The sequence below is a fragment of the Platichthys flesus genome, chromosome 17 (assembly GCF_949316205.1).
Source record: "Platichthys flesus chromosome 17, fPlaFle2.1, whole genome shotgun sequence".
Classification (NCBI taxonomy): domain Eukaryota; kingdom Metazoa; phylum Chordata; class Actinopteri; order Pleuronectiformes; family Pleuronectidae; genus Platichthys; species Platichthys flesus.
In genome coordinates, this window is record NC_084961.1 from 21,380,975 (window position 1) to 21,405,262 (window position 24,288).

Consider the following 24,288-nt stretch of genomic DNA (forward strand, 5'->3'; position numbering starts at 1 on the left):
CCACCTCCATGCCCACATACCCCCACCCCCGACTTCAGGCCAGGGAGCCATCTGGCGTGACCGATTTCACATCTGCTTCATCACAGTTAAGATCAACATCATAACAGTGATTAATTGAAATATCTTCAGAGATGGGATTTCTGAACACCACTGTTGCCATTTTTCTGCCAAAATCTTCAGGGAGGTCTTGATCCCATGTATGTTCATATTTTTTTATGTCTGATCGTTGCAGCAAGCAAAAACTGCCTTTCTCTCATGAAAGAAAGCGTTGAATACAACTCTTAGCTTTGTAGTCGTCCTACTTTCTTTAATCACTGGATGATGAAATAGATAGTACGTTGGATTTTCTGTTTCCACATTAATTACCTCTTCTATGATTCCTTCGGCTTGATGCTCATGAAACATGCAACTATATTGATCATACCGATTGTCATTATTCTGTAATCTTCCGGTTATGCCCTTCAAGCATTTCAATGCTATGCAGTAATTAGTGTCCAAATTTACATTGTCATCCAGCTAAGGTAAGCAAACGTCATATCTACCCTGTAGATATTTTACTGACTCTTCAAACTTCACAACTGCATTGGTGTTTGGATGCCATTTTTCATGTGAATTCCCAGTTATTCAGTCTCCAAGAAACTATGCAGTTGATCGCTCAGCATTTTCTCCTCTTCGCTCGGGTGAAAAAACTCCACCTACATAGGCTCCATAGTGACGCTCATTACAGGGATGGACCCAACACTAATCCATCATCAATTCTCTCTGTGCATCCTGACACAATGTTCCAGTAGTAGTAGCCGTCGATCAAAATCCCAAGTCCTTCCATTTCCATGCCTCTCACCGGAGTATCAGAAAAAAAAAAAAATTAATTATTTAATGAGATGTGATGATGTCAATAAACCACCTTCAGTTTCCTCTGAGATGACCAACAGAACAGTGTATCATTCTCTGTATTCACATGCTCAGTTTGACTTAATCTATGCTGTTAATAGGTGGTAGTGACATTGTTAAAACAGAATAGAAAAACGATCAAAGTGAAATTAGGTGATGGATCAACTTCAGCAGTAACAACCTTCACAGGTAAGTGTTTACCAATGTTGATTACCAATCAAAGCACTTTACAGTACAGTTTACCAATCACCTTTTCACACAAACATTTATACACTGCATTTCCCAGCATTTTTTTCTATGAGAGGCAATTTGCGGCTCAGCATATTACACAAAGACACTTTGGCATGCAGATGGAGACGACAGATCACACTGCCAACCTTCTGGTTGGAAGAAAACAGCTCTACTCCTCAGCCATACTCACCCCAAACTTTTAACAAATGTTTACTGCTGTTTCCAAATGTAGGTATTACCTTAAGCTATTATCTCAAAATGTTGTAGCCATAGTTTATGTGATTGAACAGGATACTTGGGTGAATTGATGTAATGTCATTACATGTTATATGTCATAAGGATAAGGAAAGCTTTAACTAATATCCTAGCTGATTTGATTAAAACTATGTTCATCTGGTAATGTTCATCAAAGTGTTCTTGTATGATTACAATACTGTGTGTGTCATTGTCCCTTTATATCATATGTGCTCTATAAAATCATTAGTACAGTTTCATGGATAAGTGCAATTTCTGTTGTTACTGATGCCCGCTCTGTTCTGTTCCCATTAGGAGTATTGCTGCAGCCATCCCTGCCTTAAGATTTATATGAAGGCACATGAAAGTGTGAAGAGGTGTGCTCTCTATTTCTTAGGTTTTCCACATATGCAGGTGAAAGGGCAGGACAGCCCCAGAACAGAGCCATATCACGCAATGTAATTTATGCAGTGGCAAATAGTTTTCTTTGATTAAAGTGATCCTAACTGAAATTTGGTTTGTGCAATCAAAAGTTATCTAAGATGTTTGTGGCATAATGTGGAATTTTGAAGTTTTACTGTGACATAGGAAGTTGTCAATTGATTCTACATATTAAGCACCCAAACTTCAAATGCTTTATGTATTTTTTACACAACAGTTTTTACAAAAAGTAAGTTCCACTAATTTAAATATCCACTGACCGTATTTACATGCCAAAATCCAACATAATCAGAGCCCCACCTATCCAAGCCATCTTGACTTCACAGGGGAGAAAACGATTAAAGACTACCAACTTACGCTTCCATGATCACATCATGTCCTGTCAAGGACTAAGATGTCTTGTGCATGCGCCTAAGCTATTACGCTTGAATTCGCAGAAGTCCGGCATCTTGTCTGCAACAAGTTTTTTTAGGCCAGCATGACCTTCTATTGTGGTCCTTGGGTCCACGTGAATATTTGTGCCAAATATAATGAAATTCACATTGGGTATTCCTGGTATATGTGCTGGAGGTGAATCTGGCGGTCTCTTTGGTATTAAATCATGTAACAATATCATATATAGAGTCACAAAAAATAACAGTCAATTATTACATACCAAGGCAGAGTTTAGTTGAGCTATATGCAATACTTTCGACATCATTTTAAATTGGTATTGCGGTCAAATTTCTCAACATTGTTGAGGAAGAGTGCAGGTCAGAGTGCTCCACAACAGATGATCGAAAGGAAGAGTAACACCAAGTGAAGAGAGTGCAGTTCCTGTTGCACAGGCTTCAGAGAGCGAGGGGGAAGGGTACCAGGATGACACAAGGATAACTCTTTCTTCTAGTTAATTTCAATCCATTTGGTTTGATTTGCCACATTCCAGTTTTTGTTTATTACATTTTAATAGGTTTAACGAAAGCCGAAACATAATCAAATGCTATTATCTAAATTATTTATAAAAACAGACATCAGTTCATTACATAAGGTATTTTCCTTATTTATCTTTTCCCTTTAAATGTTGAAACAGTTTTGATTATATTTTAATTAAAACAGAAAACCAAATCCCCTTAAACTGTGTGCAACCGTAAAAAGTTATACAACCATTTCTCATAATCAACAAAAAGAAAATCAAGGAAGCAAACACTTGACTAATACTGAATTAAATAAAAAAGCTTCGAAGCTTTTCTTCCTACCAGTAGCTTCTTTTTAGGTTACACTGTGAGCTGAAAGGTATTTTTTCTTGAGTGCTGAGGTTCCAAACTTAAGAATCCTTCACCTTTTTATGCTAAAACGCCTCTCTTGTCAGCAGTAGGCCAAAGTAACGGCTCTGCCAGAAACTAAAAGAAAAACTGAACGTCCGGTCCACCTATTCCAGAGTGTGTGCTCCTTTATCAGCATTTGTGCTGCAACTGAATTTTAACACCTCCCACTCAAGCTCCTGGTTCTTGAACCCAAGGATGTCACATCACACTAATTCATGTATGGGTGTTATTAGGGCTGGGATGAGTTCTCCTCTTGTGGATCTCGAGGTGTGGACTGTTCTCCTGTTTGTCCATCCTCTTCACAATTAGTTGTTTCTGCTATTTGTAGGAATAGCCATTAAACACAACTTCCTATGCGTTCTTTTGGTCTAGCTCTCCCAAGCAGTAGAGAGTTTGGGCTGATATAGACTATGCATTCCTCCTGGTTCTGAGATCTGGCATCAATCGGCCTCTGATTTGTCAGGTTTTCTGCCATTTAGAGGAATGTCCGAAATTCTCCCCATGTGAAAACTCCAGATTATGCAGAGCTCTTTTCACTATACAAACAACTGGTTTAGTGGCTCAATTACTGTGAGGTGATTGTGCTGGATGGACAACAAACTCTTGAATCTTGAATCTTGTATAGCTCTTGATGCCATACAGCAGAAGACGATTAACCATACATTGAGCCTTACTTTCTTTCTTACTTCGTCCTTCACTTGAAAGGTTGCAGAATATATTCTGACACTTTCTTTCTCTGGCCTGTCTGCAAATCACACAGCTAGTGAAAACTTTTTAAGCCAATTATCTGCCTTTACTACCCAGGCTTTCTTTCTCACCTGTCGGAGGGTTCCTGCTAATTTCTAGTGGTTTGTTCTGTGGGTCTCTTGTGCATTATCACTCTTGAACAGAAGCACAGCTGGCCTTGCTTTGGATTTAGCCTCTTCTATTGAAGGGATTGTCTCCCACTTTGCTTTGCAAGTAGCTGAGATCATCTTCCACTTTTTAGCAGCTCTCCACTCCAAGGCAAGACTGAACCTCCTTTCCTGTTGTTTTGCAGTCCTCTGCTCTCCATCTTTGCCTGATCTCTGGTTAGTGCTGCTGAGAAAGCTTTCCTCTGGAGTTTGTGTATGCCCCCCTTGGCACCTGCTGCAACCTCTCTAGCTGACTTCTTCGGTCACTCCTTAACTGGCAACTTAAACATTTGCTGGATTATATTTTCCCAGAAATTATTGCGATAGATGATATTATTGTCATTGTGAAACCATTTTAAATCCCAGGTATAATGATAATGCAAAAGCATAGTCATGCAAGACCAGCTTTTTAAAGAGCAATGAACAAAGTATTAAAGTATAAAAAGTCTGACATTTGAAGTAGAAGTAAATATATTAAAATAACTAAATACGATTGAGGCTATGCCTCACCCGTAGCGACGGGGCTAAACGACGATGGTGTGACGTTGCTGCATTGGTTAGCGTATCACGTCCTGATAAATCAGCCTCTTGTATTGCCCTCTCTCCGAAGTTTGCGCCCTAGGCAACCGCCTATGTCACCTATGCCAGGAGCCGCCCCTTGCCCATCCAATGCATGATTGTGAGTGTGTATTGGTGAATGGCAAAAAACTGTAATGTAAAGTACCTTGAGTGGTGATCAAGACTAAAAAAGCACTATATAAATAGTTTATTTATATCTTTTCACTATAAGTGACTCATCAAATATAATTCTGCATTGTACCCTGTAGGCGAAGAAAGACAGGCCCTGAACTAATCCTGTGAAAGTGTGGCTTTTCCTTTCAAAGAAGAAAGCAAACCAAAACTGACTGTCCTTGTGTACAGAGAACCTGAAAAAGGCATTTGATAAATCAACAACAGTAAACTGTTTAGAATCTGATGGAACATGAGAGGGAATAGTGTAAGGATTTTGAACATTTACAAGGAACAATAACTCCGGCTTTCAATAATGACTCAAAAACATGATTTATATCATTGGTGCCTTATTGTTTCAGAGGATATTGAGGTTGACATGGCCTTAAGTCAGATTTTCTCAAAGTTTGGAGCTGCAAGCACAGGAGAGCAACAAAAGCAGCTTTAAATTGAGGAGGGACCGCAAGAATACATCCTTTTTACTAAGAGGGTTTGTCAGTGGGGCCAACACAGAGAAAAAATTTCGACAAAAACACAGGTAATATCTCACCAAACCCCAAAACCTTCTCAAATCTCTCTTTATTGTTGGCAAATCAATAGGGTGCAAATCAATAGCCTAAACTTTAGCCCTGATAAGATGTACTTCCCATTGGCCCACGACCATACCAAATTAAAATGTTCAATGTCAGCCTAGACATCATTTTCAGCCAGCTTTCACAGAGGTTGACCTCTATGCGTTAATACCAACAACCTGTTTCAGGCTGTCCAACCTAGCAGACTGACCAGTGCGCAGGACGAGGCGGTTCATCGGGACTCATAGTGCTTCTCTATGCTACTTGCCAAGGACGCCTGCCTGTTTACCCTAAAAATGCCATTAAATCTCGACATACTGTTTACTTATATTAATTAAGAAGTGGTATTGATATTTAATCAGATCTTTTTAACCTCTTAAGAGGCGGGTGAGATTATATATTTTACCAATATTCATGTTAATACCAGCAAAGATTATGTTTTCTGTTTACTATTTCAGTGAAGTGGACAATTTTGTAGATCTATTGCGAAGCAGTTGAGGAAATAAAGCAAAACGTTAGTAGGAAGTTCTGGTACTTGGCGGCTGTGGCTGAGGGGTAGAGTGGTCGTCCTCCAACCTGAAGGTCGGCGGTTCGATCCCCAGTCTGAACAATCTGCATGCCGAAGTGTCCTTGGGCAAGATGCTGAACCCTGAATGGCCCCCATAGAATAACAAAGTGCTGGGATAGATGCACTGTATGAATGTGTGTGTGATTGGGTGAATGTGAAACTGTAGTGTAAAACGCTTTGAGTGGTCATCAAGACTAGAAAAGTGCTATACAAATCCATTTACCATTTACTTGTGTTTGAATATGGAACAGCTCGGAAAAGTCAAATGTTAATAATGTGTTATTTATTTCAGCTTTTTACATTTTGTATTGATTTCTTCCCTCTGTCTCTATTAGATGAAACTTTAGCACCAAGTATGTGGACTGGTGGATCCTGATCGTGGTGGGGGATCGTTATGATAGCTGATCATGGATTACAACAAGACTGCTCAATAAACAATATGCCTCCGTATTATACCAATACTGGCAATAACTCCACCATTTCAATTGTCATTCTGCTTCCTTCATTTTTATCAGACATTTACTAATGTATAAATAATTTCTTCTAATAATTTCTTCTAAACTATGTTGTTAATATTGCAATTTTGTTGATGTATTCAGCTAAACGCGGCATATATTTCACTTCTGTCCATCCTGGTAGAGGGATCCCCCACATGTGGCTCACTCATGTCACACCTTCTTAAGCACTATGAGACAAATTGTAATTTGTGAAAATGGGCTATTTAATAACAAGTTATTGATTGATCGATTGATTGTCTGGTGCCTGGAGATGTGCTAATCTCTTGGACACTACTTGAAGTGCACTCCATGGCAGTGCCATCATTCATCAAGTTTATGGGTCCTGTTTGTTCCCATGTGAGTGTGCGCATGGGTGTGTATGTATGTAGAAAAATAATTCTTGATCATATCTTATAAAAGAAATGTCTTAGTGACTTCCGTCTCTCCACTCAAATAACTGATTGAGATTTAGTAACTGCAAAGGTCATAGTATTCATCTTTATTTAACCTGATAATGAACTCATAATATAATAGAGTTTGGGTTAGCATATAATGCTAATTTCATTAATTGCCCAACATTAAACTTTTAGCAAACCAGTTCAAACAAAAAGTAGTATTGGGGTGGAATAAACCTTTAAAAGTATAAAAGACAGATGGTAGTTTTTGGTTGAATAAACCAATCTTAAACCAATTGGGGTCCAACAACTGCAGTCTTGAAACTTCTGTTTTTGGTCATCGAATTCGTTAGTCTGCGCTGTCACAAAAATTGGGTTCCTAGAAATGGGCTTCTAAAACTGCTCTCCTGTTACTGACATTCCGGCATTACAGCAGGGAGCAGTATTTTATTTTATTATATGTTGTTGAACACGTTTTCATTACATTTCTTTTTGTCCAACTTTTGATTGAAAACTTGAAACGTACTAACATCAAGGCATTGAATTCATGACAAATAAAACAAAAATAATAAGGCCAGCAGGGAGCGGTAGTGTGCCCTTCAACCTGGCGTTCGCCTTAGCTCACATGACCCGGAAACCGGAAGCTAAACCCCGCCGCCTCGTGAGAGACGCCAAATAATAACAATGTTGTCATTTTGTAATTTACAATAGCCTTATCTGAAAGTGCTCGCTATCCTTCGTCAATCCGTACGGTAAATAACGCATTTTACAAACATATCCAAGTAATCTCATTTCAAATCCTATTTTCTAGGCAGCTACTGTCTTCGTTCCGGACGAAGCAATGTGTGTTCTTTTAAAGAATTGAAACAACTCCACTCACTTATGACTGTGGTCTTTAGGGCAATACTAAAGCAACATGTATGTGATTAGGTAATTTTGACATTCTTGTTTGTTTGTAGATAATGAATCTGCGTGTCCAACTTAAGTGTAAGAATTTGCACGAGTACTTGAGAGAGCTGAGTCCGGACATCTTGGACAGACTATACAACCATCCAGCAACTTGTCTGGCGGTCTACAGGTATGATGACTGTGCTTATACTAGCGTGGCCGCATTAGTCACATGACATGAGGTATATGTTTTAATATAGTGTTTGTTCTTCTACAGGGAACTCCCCTCTATGGCCAAGAATTATGTGATCCGTATGTTGTTCCTGGATCAGCCACTTCCACAGGCGGCAGTGGCATTGTGGGTGAATAAAGACAATCAGAAGTGAGTCTCATACCTAGTGATTTCTTCATTACAGAGACTGTGTTCATGTGCTGCTATATACATTTTCATCCACTTACAGTTACTGGGGACTTCTTTTTCATTCATATCAACAGTCCTAATGAATTTGTTCCGTATCAGCCAGGCAGTGTCATGGTTAGGGAATATTAAAGAAATATCAACCAGAGTAGTGTCTCAAAGACAGCTTGTGAGTTTTATTGGTATTTGGAAATATGTTGAACCTGATGCACATAATGCAACTGAGAGAGTAGAATGACCCAGATTGAAGGAAAGGGGGACTCTTTAACAGTTGGAAGATGGGGTTGATCAGACTGTATGCAAATGTGGCTGGTGTCAAAGAGTTCAGAAATTCGTTATGGTTGAAACATCTTAGTGAACGTAATAAATTTGAAAGTTTAACTTTTGTCTCAGCAGAGAATGAAAGTGTTTGCAGCTCTTTAATGTATTCAGAGCGATAAACGGCTAAGTTAATCTTTTTCTTTCTTTGACTTCTACTTGCAGAGATCATGATGAATGTGTCCTCGTCTTGGTTGGACTTTGCCTTTGGCACAGTCAGCAGCTCCAGGGTGGTCGGCAGGGATACATTTTAAATCCAGTATTCAAAGACAACCTGACGATTGCGCTGCTTGGCGGGTAGGTCTCCTTTCTGTGAACACACCAGGTATTGCCACGTATTGTACCCATAAATCTTTATCAGTGTTTAATTTTAAGTTTAACATGTGTCTTTGGAAACATTCCCAGACAAATGACAATGTCACTATGACCTGCTATTCACACTCCTGTTGTGCACAGGATAAATTCTGATAACAGATCTGAAAGGCTAATTACTTCAGACTTCTTCCTAAATTAAAATGACTTGCAGAATTGTATGACTTGTAGTATTTCATCTCTTTGCTTGTACCACCAGTAACTACAGGTGTTAAGAAATAAACCAGGAATAAAATCTTCAAGATTGCAACTTTATGCCAAATAGACTGATTGGAGATAGAAATGCAGAACTCAAGCTGCTATTATCACCTGTTGTTTTAAGTAAAAGTGTTCACTGTTGTATCAACACACAGGGGCACAGCGTGGGCGGATGAGGGCAGCACTTTGGGTCCTGACCGCCATTCACGGGACATTGAGAGCCTTGACCGTTATGCTATGGAGCGTTGGGAGGTCATTCTGCATTTCATGGTGGGCTCTCCCAGTGCTGCCGTCAGTCAGGACTTGGCACAGCTGCTAGTTCAAGCAGGTCTCATGAAAAGGTACTCTCACACATGTTTATTTTTACACCATCAAATGTAATGCTCTGTATTCTGTACATATCTTGGTCACACATACTAGATAAGGAACCTTTTTAAATGGTTGCTTCTACTTTATGTCTAAAATGCATAAAAAAACTAATTAATTTTTCATATCGATGCTGTAGAACTATCTTACCCTTTGCTGAGTACATCCTTTTAATTACTGTTGCTCACCCCGTACAGACATGATTTACATCTCAGCACTGCACATGCAGTTTAGAAAATGGAGGAGGAGCCTGCAAAATGGCAAAAGAAATCTGTTAGAACCAAGCCCAGCGCTCTCTGCAATCTTTTCCAGCTCTCCATTAATTGTCAAAATTTACAAATTCTGTTGTTTTCAGGCAGTCTGAGTTTACACATGTATCAGGTGTGTGAGTGCGTGCGCATATGCAAGTGAGCAATGTTGCCTTTCCCTCAAGTTCTGGGACTTTTATTCAGACGCTACGCAACTAATTTACAGTAATCAACCGCTTATAATAATCATATCCGGCTGGAACAAAGTTCAAACATGATCACCATAATCGCTCTCCACTGTATCTATATTTCTGTATCATTTCTATTCTATTTCTATCTTTTATATGTCCTTGTTTTTATATGGCATGTTTATTAAATTTACTGTTATCTGTTTTTGACTTGAATTGAATTTCGTCTTTGCTGCTGCAATAGAGAAATTTCCATATTTTCTTATCAGTAAGTAGCACTTATCTGAACAGCATGACAGAGTGCTTCATAAGATTCATGGCAGTATAAAAGGAATTTAAACAAACGTAGCACCAGAGTTACAAATAACATGTTAAAAATGCATTTTTTTTTATAAAAATATGTTTTGAGGCGTGATTTAAAGACAGGCTAGGCCAGGCTATTGAGGCTATAAATGACTGTGATACATGAGGAGGGTGCATCAGGCTGCAGCTATGGTTGCAGCTGTACACTCTCATGACAGCATTATATAGCAAACATAATGAAATATAATAATATATACACCTAAAATATAAATTATAAAATAAAATAAAATCTATCACTGAATAGAATGGATGAATGAGAATGTAAGTAATAGGGGAAAGCGGGGTAATGTGGGACATCGGGTAATGTGAGATCCCCCCCGTATCTAGGCAACGGAACACATTTGTGGTCATTTGACCATTATGTTTTCAAGCCCCTCCCATTCCCCCCTAGCCATGAAGGAGAAGTTGGTGCTGGTGCTGTGGAAAGTATGTTTTTTCACAAAAAAGTGTTTTTTGCATGTAAAAGTATATTTACTTGCTTTGAACTTAATCAACTGTTGTGTCAAAACAAATTGAATTAGGTAGAAAAACTGATATCATACATGTTGATGAACTTCCAACATATAAAACCATGTGATTAATGCTAGCTGAAGATAAGCCTGAATTGCTAAGAGATGTTTTTTTTTTTCTAAAACGGTGGCTGTGGGGTAAAGTGGGACAAATGCTCTCACTTTGCCCCACCATGAACCACAAGTTAGGTTTAGTTTTAAAGTGGAAAAAGTAAGTGGATTACTTTACCCCGTAGCTAGGGTAAAGTGAGACACAAGACCACTTTTTTAAAAACTATCATATTTTCACTGCCCTTTGTCCTGAAGACATTCTGATCATTGACATTGCTAGAAAACATCCTGAATTAATGGGAAATGTGAAATTTTTACATTTATATCTTTTTAGCTGGCCTAGAGGGGAGCAAATGTAAAAAATGTCCCACATTACCCCGCTCTCCCCTACTGATGAGTGGTAGTGCAAATATTACAAGGGCAGTCTTATGGCAGTTTAGAGTAATATAAATGCTGAGATCTTCATTCATTATCCTTCTTCTTTTATGATCCTTCTTGTGACTGATAATGCCAATGAAAACCCGAGCTGAGACACTCAAGGCTCACTCTTAATTTTCTAATTCCCAATTTTATTGTTAAATAATTCACTACATGTTAACAATCTAGTTGTAAAAAAAATTATTAAATATGGAGCTAGTAATATAAGTGTGAATGAAACAACGGTTGCATTAAAATCTCTTACAGAGGCACCACATGTCTGCTTTTACAGCCACGTTTCTCTGTAGGGGGGACATGACATGATCTTAAGGCCTGGGGAATGAAGCTGTCTCTGAGCCTGGTGGTGTGGGCCCGGTCACTGCTTTACCATGGGCCAGATGGCAGCAGGCACTATGGTGCACCTGTAGAAGTTACAGAGAATCCTGGAGTTCATGTTGAGAAGAACCGCTGACTTTCTTTGTGATGGAGTCTATTGGGTAAGTCCAGGTCAAGTCCTAGTGTTGGAGCCCTGGTAGTGAGACTTCACTTTGTGCCTGTGCTGTCTCTTAGCACTGCTAAAAGCCCTCCAGAGCGCATACCTGGCCTTATATGCATCCCGGAAAGCTGTGTAGACATGGTCGAATGTATTCTCACCACACACACGACAGCTGTGGGTTTATATTATCTCGGTAGGACTTTCCTCAGCTTGGCGCTAAAATCTCCGGCCACAATAAACGCAGCCTCTGGGCCGTGAGGTTTTTGTTCTGTCAATAACTGCATGCAGCTCGTCAAGGCATTATTTGTGTAGGCATGTGGCAGAATACACACTGCTGTTTTAACGACCGACGTAAACTCCCTCAGTAGATAATAAGGTCTGAATATGATCATGAGGTGCTTCAGGTTCGGAGAACAGCCCCAAAAAATAATCTCCAGATCTGAGCACTACAGGTTATTGACCATGCAGCAGACACCTCCTCCCTTGATTTTACCAGATTTTATTATGAATGTGAATTGCAACCCCCTTGCTCTGTGATCGAGGGATTGAGCCAAGTCTCTAGGAAAACCTTAACGTTGCAGTTCTTAATGTCCCGTTGGAAAGCCACCCTGACCCAAATTTCATCTAGCTTATTATTGAGAGATTAAACATTAGCCAGAAGAATACTTGTAGCGGGGCTGGTTTTCTGACTAGGACTCCTGCCTGCGACCCTCGATTCCTTCGTTGCCTCTGTGCTCCAGGTATAACAACAGGTAACAACAGGTTGCTTGGTCAGTGTGCATTATCCAGAATAAATAACAAAAATACTGAAAAAAGAGCAGAGATGTGTTGATTAATAGAACTTAAGTGTTGCACCATTAAATTGTGCCTTGGGGCGTTCAATAAATGTGGCTATCAGAAAAATCTCATGAAATTTGGAACTCTGATTCATATTTATATTAATAACTTTACCAAAATTACCACAACAGGAGCTAGTATAGTTGAAGGATATAGATTTCTTGACAGTGTAGAGGTTCACACTTATGCACAAGTAATGAAGACGTGTTTTAAAGAAAAACATTTATTAAGAAAATAAAAGTATAAACATGCAACCTTACTAAAGGTGTACTTATTATATATGCAGATGTATATGTGAGTATGTGTGATTAATTAGTAAGTTTCAAAATAGATAGATAGATAGATAGATAGATAGATTACTTTATTCATCCCCGAAGGGAAATTAAGTCGTCATAGCAGCCGGTACATTTGAATACAATAAAATAAAATAAAATATAAAATATTGCGGTAGAAACAATAAGAACAAAAAACACAAGATAAATGGGTAGATAAGGTGCAGTGGCAGATGATGGTAAGTACTGATGATATGATAATATGATAATGTTGTTGTTAGACAGTATATAAAAATAGTACAGTATATATAGTATATAATATATATTTATATATGAAGGTGATTATACCAATATAATAATAGCAGTATATAGTAATAATAGCAGCAGCAGTATATATAATAATAATAATAGTAAAATATAATAATAATAACAACAACATGTACACATGTATAAAAATGTGTATATAGACTTATCTATACAAAGAATATATAAAGAGTATGATATAATATATGATATATAGTACGGGTATAAATATAAGTATTTGGCGATACAATAGATCAGTGATTCTCAAATGGGGGTACGCGTACCCCTGGGGGTACTTGAAGGTACTCCAGGGGGTACTTGAGATTTTGTTTTTATATATTTAAAATTAGCATCCATTCAAAAATCCTTGAAAATTTGTTATTTAACAAACATTCAATAAAATATAAGTGTAAGTTCATGAACTAAATTTTATATTCAGTAGGCTTTTCAATTTAATTATCCTAAAAAAACAGAGTCTCCCCCATACCGATGGTTTGACCCAACCTGGCACACACCACCTGTCATCACCTGCCTTGAAAACTTCAACAATGGAGTTGAGTTGAAGTGCAGCAGCAATGCTGCTGAAACACGGAGGGACAAGTACCAAAGAAGGCGAAACCAGAGCAGAGAGCCTTCCCTAAACAACACCGTGAGAGCTTGTGCCTCTTCGGAGGCTCGCTAAAACGTAAAAGTTTTCCGTTGTGAAGTTAATGATTCATAACAAGTCCGCGTCTCTAACGGTACCCTTTCAAAATAAAGCATGTAATACAAAAGCGGAAATGAAATTGTATGACCTTAAAGCGAGCAAATATTTCACAATAAAATAACAGAAAGACACTTCAACAATATTAACAATAACATAGATTGGGTTATTTACACTTTTTGCTTTTTCTGTGGGGAGAGATTAGCCAACAGTGGCATTAAGCCACCACATCTTCAGCGGTATCTCCAGACAAAACATGAAAGTCATGTTGGTAAGCCACCTGAGTTTTTTAAGAGGAAACTTTCTGAATTCAGGTCATCTCAAGACACGATGCGAAAAGCCTCCCAGAAGCAGAGGGAAACAAGCTACCTGTCAGTATTCTTTTCGATCCTTAAAGAAGATATTTTAAGATGATAAATATTGAAAAAATATGTTTTGAGCTAATCTTTTATTTAAAACTAAGTTAATGATTTATTTTTTGGGAAGAAGTGTTTAGCTATAATTAAGTTCATGAGTTCAGTTTGAGAACATATCTTTATTATGATCCCAAAAGAGGTCACTTTAAGTTGATGAGCAATGTTATGGAAATTGATGGAGTTTTAAAATGCTTTGCGCTGGTTAGGGGGTACTCGGCAGAATTTTTTCTTCGAAGGGGGTACGTCACTAAAAAAAAGGTTGAGAACCACTGCAATAGATAATATAATATACTATGAGTGTAAGAATATGTAAACAGAGTGTGCAAAAGACAATATTATTGTATAAAGTGATGAATTGAGACAGGTATATTTAGTGCAGTTGTGTGATGGTGGCTCTGACAGAGGTAGATGCGTTGTACAGTCTTATTGTGCTTGGGAGGAACGATTTCCTGTATCGTTCCTTAGAGCAGCGGGGTTGAATGAGTCTGTGGCTGAAGCTGCTCCTTAGCTTGTCCAGTGTTTTGTGGAGGGGGTGAGAGGGATTGTCCATGATTGCCAGCAGTTTTGCCAGCATCCTGTCCTCCACCACCTCCTCCAGGGTGACAAGCTTAGAGCCAGCTTAGAGCCTGGCAACTTCATAGTTGCCAGGCAAAAGACCGCCTGGAGTGGATGAGATAATGTGGCTGAGATCACATGTATGTGTTAAGTTTGGGGAGATTAGTGTGTGAGGTGTTGATGCTAGGTCAGGGAAAGTAGAATCTATCTATGTAGAGCATTACAGAACAATCATTAGCTTTGAAGTAACTTATTACCAAAATATCACAGCAGCACAAATCAAACTTATAATAATCACACTTAATTAAATTTAAGAGTCCTTGCCTAGCTAAGTTTAACTATTAAGCCCAGTTGTTACCAGTTAATGATAAGGGGAAAAAACTTTGATGTGCTGTTGAAAGTCCAGTGAAATTGTTTTTATGGTTTGTCTACTGGCAAGGTATCATGTCGAAAAAGCCTGTGCTGAAGTTCTTAGGCAGGCTTTCCCGTTGCTGCCTTTTGGAAGGTTTTAGCAGTCTGCTACAGGCAGGCCGGCTTGAAAGCTGGAAGAGCGTTGGTAGGGGGAGATACCTACTCCTCCAGGATCTGTGATTAGAAAGAATGAGAGATACCCATTTCTCCCGTGAAGTGAGTAGAAACAGAAAGAAAAGAGAGGGAATTAGTCTTTTATGGGCCTGGTGACTTCATGGGTCATGAGGTAAACAGTGACCAAAAGTGTTTGAAAGTTGTGTCCAGGGCCAGGTTTTGCACCTAGCTGTAAAGATGAGGCACCTGGGAGACTTAGTGCCGGAACCTCTTTTGTGGCTTGGTAGAAGGGTGGAAGGATGAGGGGGACTGGGTGGGTCAAGGAGGCTGGAAAAGATTAAGAGTTTTTGAGGTAGAAAAAATGAGTATTCAATTCTAGGTAGGTAAAAATAGCTTTTGGCTGCAGAAATAGAGGCAAGGAAAGAGGATAGAAGAGATTGATATGTGAGCAGGTCAAAAGGGTATTTATATTTTAGCCATTTCCTTTCTGATGCTTGTATAGAGGCTCTATTGGCGCGCACTGAGTCAGACAACCACGGAGCTGGGGAAGACTTGCGGACTTGTCTTGATGTAAGAGGACAGAGAGAATCAAGAGAGGAAGACAGAGTAGAAAGGAGAGTGTCTGTGGCAGAGTTAAGATGCATGAGTGAGAAAGAGTCAGTTGAAGGGAGGGCATATAAAACAGAGTAGGCCAGAGAGGAGGTAGAGAGGGAGCGGACGATGCAACGGACAGATACAGAGTCGGTTGATGTGGTAGGGCTCTCACAGTTTGAGAGAGTGGGAGAGGGTAAGAGATAAAGAAGTGGTCAGCGACATGAAGTGGGGTTAGAGTGAGGATAGATTTTGAGCAGTTTCTGGTTTTTATCGAGGCAGTTCAGGAATTAGGAGCCAGTACCCAATCAGGAACCAGTTCTTTGTGTTTCGACGGCCAAAGAACAAAAATGTACTCATTAACCCAAAAATTTGATAAATGGTTTTCTGCACTGGACAGCTGTGGCTACGGGGGTAAAGTGGTTGTCCCTCAACCAGAAGGTTGGCAGTTCAATCCTACGTCTTCTCCTATCTGCATGCCAACTTTGCCCTGGGCAAGATACTGAACCCCAAAATAGCCCTTCAAAGATGTTGAATGCACTAATTGTATGTTTTTGGGGAAAAAGCTTCCGCCAGGGGGTCCACAGAGAAAATTTGCTATAAAAGCAGACATTTGGTGCCTCTGCAAGATTCTATTGTTCTTTCAATCACACTGATCATATTAGCTCCATATCTAATGCTTTTTTTTCCAACTTGATTGTTAACATATTGTAAATTATTTAACATAAAATGTGGAATTAGTAAATTAAGAGTGAGCATACCAGTGTTTCAGCTAGGACTTTTCATTAGCATAATTAGTCACAGGAAGGTTCACCAAAGAATAATGACAATAAATGAAGATCTTTGCATTTGAATTGTAGCTCATGTTGTCCTCTCATCTTCTCTGTTTGTCAGTGAATCAGGAGAGGCGCCCTATATAACCTCAGCTGGTTTTCAGTTCCTCCTCCTGGACACTGCCTCTCAGCTATGGTACTTCACCCTGCAGTACCTCAAAACTGCTCAGGTACCTATATGTCCTCTTCTTGGTAGAACTTAGACCCATACCTGGGGCGTAAGTGGGGGTTGATGATTCCAAGGGCCTCAAGCAGACAGGAGGCCCTCAGAGGACACTTTTATAATTATTGTTATTATTAGTCAGTTAATGTAATTCAAATGATAATTGTATCGATTAAACATTTTAAATTATATAATTGTGTGTTTTTCCCCTACATTTATGACAAAATGATCAAGATAGCAGAACAGATGGTGAGCTACAAGTGGATTTGACATGTCAATGTCAGGATGTCAAAAACAAAAAGCCTGGGAACAGAAAGCTTAACCTGTTCCAAAATCACTGGATTTTAAATTGCAGTAATTTAAACATACAAGATCGAAGCTCAAGTGACAGTAGCTCAACCATATTTAAAAGACAATGTTGTAAAAACTATTAAATGAAGTGAGCATATTAAGTAGCATGTAAGCAATTGTAGAAAATGTAATTCCTCTCCCTCAATGTTTTGTAGACTGGAATTGTTCTAGACTCACATCCATTCATCAGAGCTTATTGAATAGCAGCAGAAATTACCCTTTGAAAATGTACTTTTCATGAATGTAGTAGCCTATATTTCATCCTTTTCTTTTGCAGTCTAGAGGGATGGACCTGGTCGAGATCTTGTCATTCTTATTCCAGCTCAGTTTCTCTACTCTCGGCAGAGTGAGTGTAAAGCATTTTGCATCCGTTTGATCCTCAGTGTGCAATATGTGCATGTGTGCCGAAATGCAGCAGTCTGAGGATTTAAAGAATTGTGTTTACATTTTTTATTTGTTGTTATTAAACATCTGTTACTCTCTGTCTCAGGATTACTCAGTGGAGGGCATGAGTGAGTCGTTACTCACTTTCCTGCAGCACCTGCGGGAGTTTGGACTGGTCTTCCAGAGGAAGGTTAGTATGAGAATGAGAGGAGCACTGTCGGCACCAATGACCCTTATAGATGCTGAGTAGCTCCAGCAGCATCACAAAAGGGAGCACCTTTTTATGTAATTAAATGCATTGGACACACTACAGAAGGGATTTAAGTTTTAATACTATAATATAATGTGTTAATTTAACACATCCTTGAGGTGTGGGGGCGGAATATAAGTCAGAGTCAGGTGGGGGTCCCGGGCCTTGTTGATAAGGCCAACTGCAGCCAGGAAGAAGCTGGTCTTGTGGCGGGCGGTTTTGGTCCTGATGGACCGCAAATGTACTTTTTTCTTTACTGCTTCTGTCTTTTTTCACCAGAGAAAGTCAAGGCGGTATTACCCCACCAGACTGGCCATCACTCTGGCTGCAGGGGTCACTACTAGCGCCTCCTCCTGCTCCAACTTCACTTCCACTCCTGGTACTGGAGAGGAAGGCTTCATTGTGGTGGAAACAAATTATCGTATCTATGCTTACACAAGTACGTCAGAACACTGGGAACTTTTGATTTGAAATAAGCAATCTTTCCTCTATGACACTGAAATTCATCTTTGTTTCAAAATACTGGATTTTGAATTATTATAATTTTTCATTCCTTTTAGTCATCAACCAGCATGCACCTTTTTTATTTCATGGGGAAAATAGTGCATGGTTCTTCCTGAAGAGTATTTCAGCTTTATATCTTGTTCGTGACACTAAAGAGGTATCCAACTGGGTTTTATTCAGAAATAATTGAATGCATGCGTTAGAAAACTAACTCTTAATATACCATGAACTTGGTGTCCCCCTCTTTTTCAAACCCTGATATATTCTGCCTTAAAAAGACACTTTGCAACTGTGTTTGGCATTATATTTGTTCATTGCAACTAGACTCTAAACAGTCAGACTTGTATTACCTTTCACACCATCAGACTTAAATATATTTATATTGTGCCCTTCTGGTCTTGATGGCCACTCTACAGTTTACACACATTCATACATTGTATCTATGGGCAACACTTTCTCTATCACATATCAATCACACACTGCCATGTCAGGAACAATTAGGTGTTCAGCATCTTGCCCATGGGCACTTTGGCACACAAACTGGGGGAGACCGGGATTGAACCACAACCTTCTGGTTAGTGGACAAGCCTCTCCATCTCTAAGCCACAGCCACAACCTAAGAGATGAACATTGCCAATTCTGAGTCATCATCTTTGCTTCAGGAGGAACAGTGAGTTGCAACTAACTAGGTGATTGGTGGTTGGATCCCTGGCTCCTCCATTCCGTAAGCTGAAGTGTCATTGTGCTAAACACTGAGCCTTAAATTACCCCTGACGGCTGTGCTGGCATGGTATATAATTGGTGTATGATAGAAAAAAGAGCTGTGTATAAAACTTGTATGAAAGTGTGTGTTAATGGGTGAATGGGACTTGAACTGGTAAGTGCTTTGATAGGTCGATGACACTAGAAAAGTTGTAGGTTAAGTGTTATTCGGTTGCAGGCAACATGAAGTTGTAGGCAGTATACTTTAAAAAAGCAGGTTATTCAGATCTCAAACTAACTCAGCTAACATTTAAGTTAATTATATGTTAACTTAGTTTAACTGCGTTTTCATCAAATGGTGTGGTTTCAGCACAGCATTTAATTTGCATACATGCCATTGGCTAGAAACTATTGTAAGGATCAGGATAAGGAGAGTAGTACAGTGGGTAGGGAAAGTATTCAGACCTCTTTTAAATTTGTCACTCTTTGTTTCATTGCAGCCATTTGCTAAAATCAAAAAAGTTCCTTTTTATTTCTCATTAATGTACACTCAGCACCCCATCTTGACAGAAAAAACTGAAATGTAGACATTTTTGCAAATTTATTAAAAAAGAAAAACTGAAATATCAGCTTCCGGTGAGACCCGGCGTAAAGGTGAATGCAGTTCTCCGTTTAGGATTACAACTCAACAACACATCAAACAAATCGTATCGCATTTGTCGGTCCTGTAAGAACTTAATAACATGGTTTAACGAGACATTCCCGTGTTTAAAAAATGGACAGACGACGGAGGAGACCAGGCTGAAGAAGCGTGTTCATTTGAGGCTTCAGTGAAAAGAGTCCGGGGCCCAAGCGCTCTTTGGTGACGTGGTTGATTACATTACTGTTGATTATCTGTCCATCATCGTATAAAGCCCGCCCTCACAATTTGATTGGTCCGAACAGCTTCTGTTCGGGCATAGTTTCTCCCCAACGGAGAGATGCCAGACCGACCTTCCGGACCTCAAATGTTGTGGGCGGGGCTAAGTTCGTCTGGCATACAGGCTACCTGGTTTGTTCATCGTAAATCATAATTTTTTAAGATTCTGGATCTTTATATCGTGGTATTGATCTCTATTTCATAATCATCATTCAAATGGTTCACATTGTAGCTTTTGAAAAGATTCCTTACTGGGCATGATTTTACAGAATTCTAAATGATAATCTGTGTTTTCTTTTGTCCTTTACAGACTCCGAACTTCAGATCGCTCTGGTGGCTCTCTTTAGTGAAATGCTTTATCACTTCCCTAATGTAGTTGTGGCTCAAGTTACAAGGGAGTCAGTACAACAGGCGATCGCCAATGGTATCACTGCACAGCAGGTACACTGTTTTAATACATGGGAGCTTTTGGGTATGGATGGTTAGCTCAAGGCAAATCTAAAACAATAGGTTGTAGTTTTAGCTTATCAAAGGGTCTATGTGAGAACCAAAGGGGATTTAAATGTAGGTAGGGCTGGGGCCATAACCGCTGCATATGCATTTTTTGGACCCCATTTAGTAGGTACATGTTATTTGTGCTAAAATAACCGTTACAGAACCGAGGTAATAACAGTTTTTAACCATATCTTCTTTAACACACAACTTTGTGAACATGACTGTGCTAACTGATTCTTGAAACATGGGACAAAACACGTCCAGCAGTTGAAAATGCTATTAGGTTTAAAAATGAAAATATTTTCAAATGTAGATGTAATGAGGAATAGGTAATACACAATAAACACAATTATTAAATAATATTCATATATATCTCCTATATAATGAGAATAAAATTGGGCAGAGCAAAGAGCCCTGTGGAACACCGTGGTTAACTTTCGTGTGCACAGATAACTCATTAATTTGCACAAATTGGAATTGATCTGAAAAACAGGATTTAAGTAAGGGCGGTTCCTTTAATGCTAATTAACAGTTCTAGTCTCTGTAATTACATTTGATGATCAATAGTGTTGAATGCTTCACTTAGATATAACAAAATGAGGACAGACACAAATCCCTTATCTGAAGCTATTAGAGGGTCATTTGTGACTTTTGCCAAGGCGGCCTCCATCCTGTGCTTAGCTCTAAACCCCGATTGAAAGTCTTAATATACGTTACTTTCCTGGAGAAACTCACACAGCTGATTGGCTACAACCTTTTCAAGGATTTTAGACAGCAAGAGGAGGTTGTATATCGGTCTGTAGATGGCAAAAATCTCTGTGTACGTGAATTTTTTTAGATTACAGCTAGTTTAAAGGACTGGTACATATCCTCATAATGATGAGAGATGGTTGATGTTCAGTAAAGTACTATCAATTATGGGCAGAATTTACAAATTCTAAGGGTAATTTTGTGGGAATGGGATCTAAGATACAAGCTGTGGGTTTAGAAGATGAGATTATTTCGGTCAGCTGATCAAGGGTGAGCAGAGAGAAACTGTCTAAATAATTACTAAAATTCTCAGCTATTTTGGAGATTATCATTCTGTATAGGGTAGTAGTGCAAACTGAGGGCAGGATATGGTTTATTTTCTTTCTAATATCTGGAATTTTATTATTAAATAATGTCAAAGAGCTAATTTACTGTTTTTTACAACTTTCTTTTTTGGAGGTGCTATTGAATTTTATGTTAATCGTAATGACTTTACACAGCTATCGACAAGATGGTCAATCTCAGTGGAGCTAGGGTTTTAAAGAATTTGTTGGTTATATCTACCGCTAATACATGGTTAAATGTAATTGGAATTATTTCCTTAAATTTTGCTACAGTACTTTCAGGTAGTATTAGTGCCATATATTCTGATAATGAGAAATCGAAGGTTATCAAATGATGGTCTGATAGAATTGGATTACGTGGAATTACTATTAGGTGTTCAATTTTGACAACATATGATAGTACAAGGTCAAGTGTGTGGTTACAACAATAGGTTGGTGTACATCCTGACTGAAACCAATTGAGTCTTTTACTTAAATAAATGCTACGCTAAGGCTATCATTATTATTGTCAACATGACGATATATATACCTGTTTTTAGGACTAGGTTTGACAAAAGCGCAAGAGACTTCCAATAAACTACATTTGTTACATGTACCACGACTGTTAGCCAGAGGAGAAAGTGAACATCAGACACTTTGAGCAGGAGAGAGCAGTGGAGCTAGATGGAGGAGAGAAGGCATAGCTAATATACACTAGTCTGTTAACCTACGAGGGTGAGCTCAAACTGAAATATCCGGTGACACGCAGATGGAGAGACACAGAGTTGCTAAAGCACCGGAGAGTAAGGGTTGATATGTGTGGAAGTTTAACTATAGACTGGCGATTTAGCCATGGAAATATAGAGAAATATCGGTGTTAACAGAGGAGCTAGTTCAGAGAGAGTGGCCACCAGCAGCGGCAGAGAAAACAAGAAATGATTCAATTTGCTTACCGTCGTACGTCAGCGCCATACAACTGGGGTTTAGCCGAAGATAAACTCTTCACATCCTGCTTCCGTCACGCAGTGCTGGACCAAGCCCAATGATCATGCATTACAGTACACGCAGAAAATTAACCCAAATTAATTGAATATCTTGTAAACGATGATTCAGAAACTAATAACCTTCCACATTTCATACAGATGTAAAAAATAAGTCGCGAATTTGAATTTCCTTTTCTTTTTTGGTGAAAATAATTGGTGAAGAACCTCATCTAGATGCTCCCACCACGTAACATAAAAAAAACATTTCTGTTCTTCTAATGACCAAAGTAGACATCTTTCAATGACAAACATCAGTAAGTTTAATTGAGTTTTCAACACATTATCAACCTTGAAATACAGGAGAGAAATAATTCTCAACAGCTCTGAGGAGGAGCTTTGTCCCTTGAGCAAACCATGGTCTCACACAGCCCTCTAGTGACCAAAGATGCAGCAACAGCTCATTCATCTTGATTTGACATCATGAAGCATCAACTTTTGTGGAAACGTCACAATTCTGACCATGCAGTATGATGAAGCTCTTGTGAATATATTGAGCCCATTTGAGCTGTATATTGTAAACCAGCCAAGACCAGGGTGTCTAGAACATGTTTCTTCGCCACCAAGCGGCGCTGTGCCAATGAGTAATATTGACGTGGATCTGTTCAGGCCAGGACTCTGATCATGTTTGAACAGTTCGAGGCTGATTTCGAGGCTGAAAAAAGTCCTATTTTTTGGCGAATCGTCAAATTTTTACGCCATGCCACGGTCACACCATGTGACGTACACTCCATGGCGTTTTTTATATAATATCCATGGAGTTGAGAGGACACTCACTGAATTTAAAGTTGATCTGATGAAAACTCTAGGAGGAGTTCGTTCAAATACAGCATTTGTAAATCGCCAAAAATGGCCACATTATTCAAATTTGCTGACTTCCTCACTCCAAAAGGCTTTTTTGTTTGAAAGTGATATGACACGTGTTTCATACCAATTTTTGTACATGTTGATCCATCATGGTGCTGGGGATGCACTTTAGAGGATGCTATTCAGCTATTTTGCCACACCCTTTTCTTATAACCATATGAATGTCTTCAGGGTGGGGGGTTTTGTCTCACAAATGTTTTTTGCTGTAGAATTTTAATATTGCAGTGACACTAATGCGTAATGCTGTGTGATTAATGCAGAAGCAGTGATAGAGGAGTATGCGGATAGAAGGATTACTAGGATATGAGTACATTTCGAATTTTAAAGCTTTCCTGGCCGTTGATGATAACTGCTGATGTAGATTCTATAGAGCTGTGATCTTGGATCTCTGTGCTAAATTGAGTCCAATATTACACAGACCGACCTGAGAGAACTGTAACATCCCAGTACAAACACAAGTACTCACCACTCTGGTTTAATTCGCCAAGAAGACTGTCTTTGTTACAAATAACACTGCACAATAGTTACCATTCTTCTTCTAATGCACCTTTCGGGCAATAAAATATTTATTGGGGAAATCAACGCTTCTGACGATGAGAGACAACACTACAACAATATGTGCAGTTCAGATTTTCCTTGAAATCAAAAGCTAATTCCGAGTTATAATATACCCTCTGCAGATTATCCACTTTCTAAGGACCAGAGCTCACCCTGTCATGCTTAAACAGGTACAAAAACCCCATCTGTTTTGTGTGTCTGTTATTTCCTCTAATGGGTCTGCACAGCATCTTTATCCTTTCATTCCTGTGCTCCAGACTCCAGTGTTACCTCCAACCATAACAGATCAAATCCGACTGTGGGAGCTGGAGAGAGATCGACTACAGTTCACAGAGGGTGAGTATGCTTATTTGTTAACGT

At 39.1% G+C, this 24,288-nt stretch overlaps 1 protein-coding gene across 2 annotated transcripts in view; it reads left to right on the top strand.

Moving 5' to 3' along the window:
• The first annotated feature begins 7,365 nt into the window (after window positions 1-7,365).
• The window catches only part of gtf2h4 (general transcription factor IIH, polypeptide 4), a 28,113-nt gene continuing 11,190 nt past the window's right edge, over window positions 7,366-24,288 (top strand). Inside the window, exons 1-12 of one of the 2 annotated variants that reach the window (XM_062409481.1) lie at window positions 7,366-7,507; window positions 7,715-7,833; window positions 7,921-8,025; window positions 8,545-8,676; window positions 9,105-9,290; window positions 16,684-16,792; window positions 17,414-17,482; window positions 17,627-17,710; window positions 18,050-18,209; window positions 20,206-20,336; window positions 24,051-24,098; window positions 24,186-24,264. In XM_062409481.1, the coding sequence (XP_062265465.1) occupies window positions 7,718-7,833; window positions 7,921-8,025; window positions 8,545-8,676; window positions 9,105-9,290; window positions 16,684-16,792; window positions 17,414-17,482; window positions 17,627-17,710; window positions 18,050-18,209; window positions 20,206-20,336; window positions 24,051-24,098; window positions 24,186-24,264 (1,219 nt within the window). In that variant the 5' untranslated portion in view covers window positions 7,366-7,507; window positions 7,715-7,717. The remainder of the gene's footprint in view (window positions 7,508-7,714; window positions 7,834-7,920; window positions 8,026-8,544; window positions 8,677-9,104; window positions 9,291-16,683; window positions 16,793-17,413; window positions 17,483-17,626; window positions 17,711-18,049; window positions 18,210-20,205; window positions 20,337-24,050; window positions 24,099-24,185; window positions 24,265-24,288) is intronic. The other variant, XM_062409482.1, reaches the window with a different exon arrangement.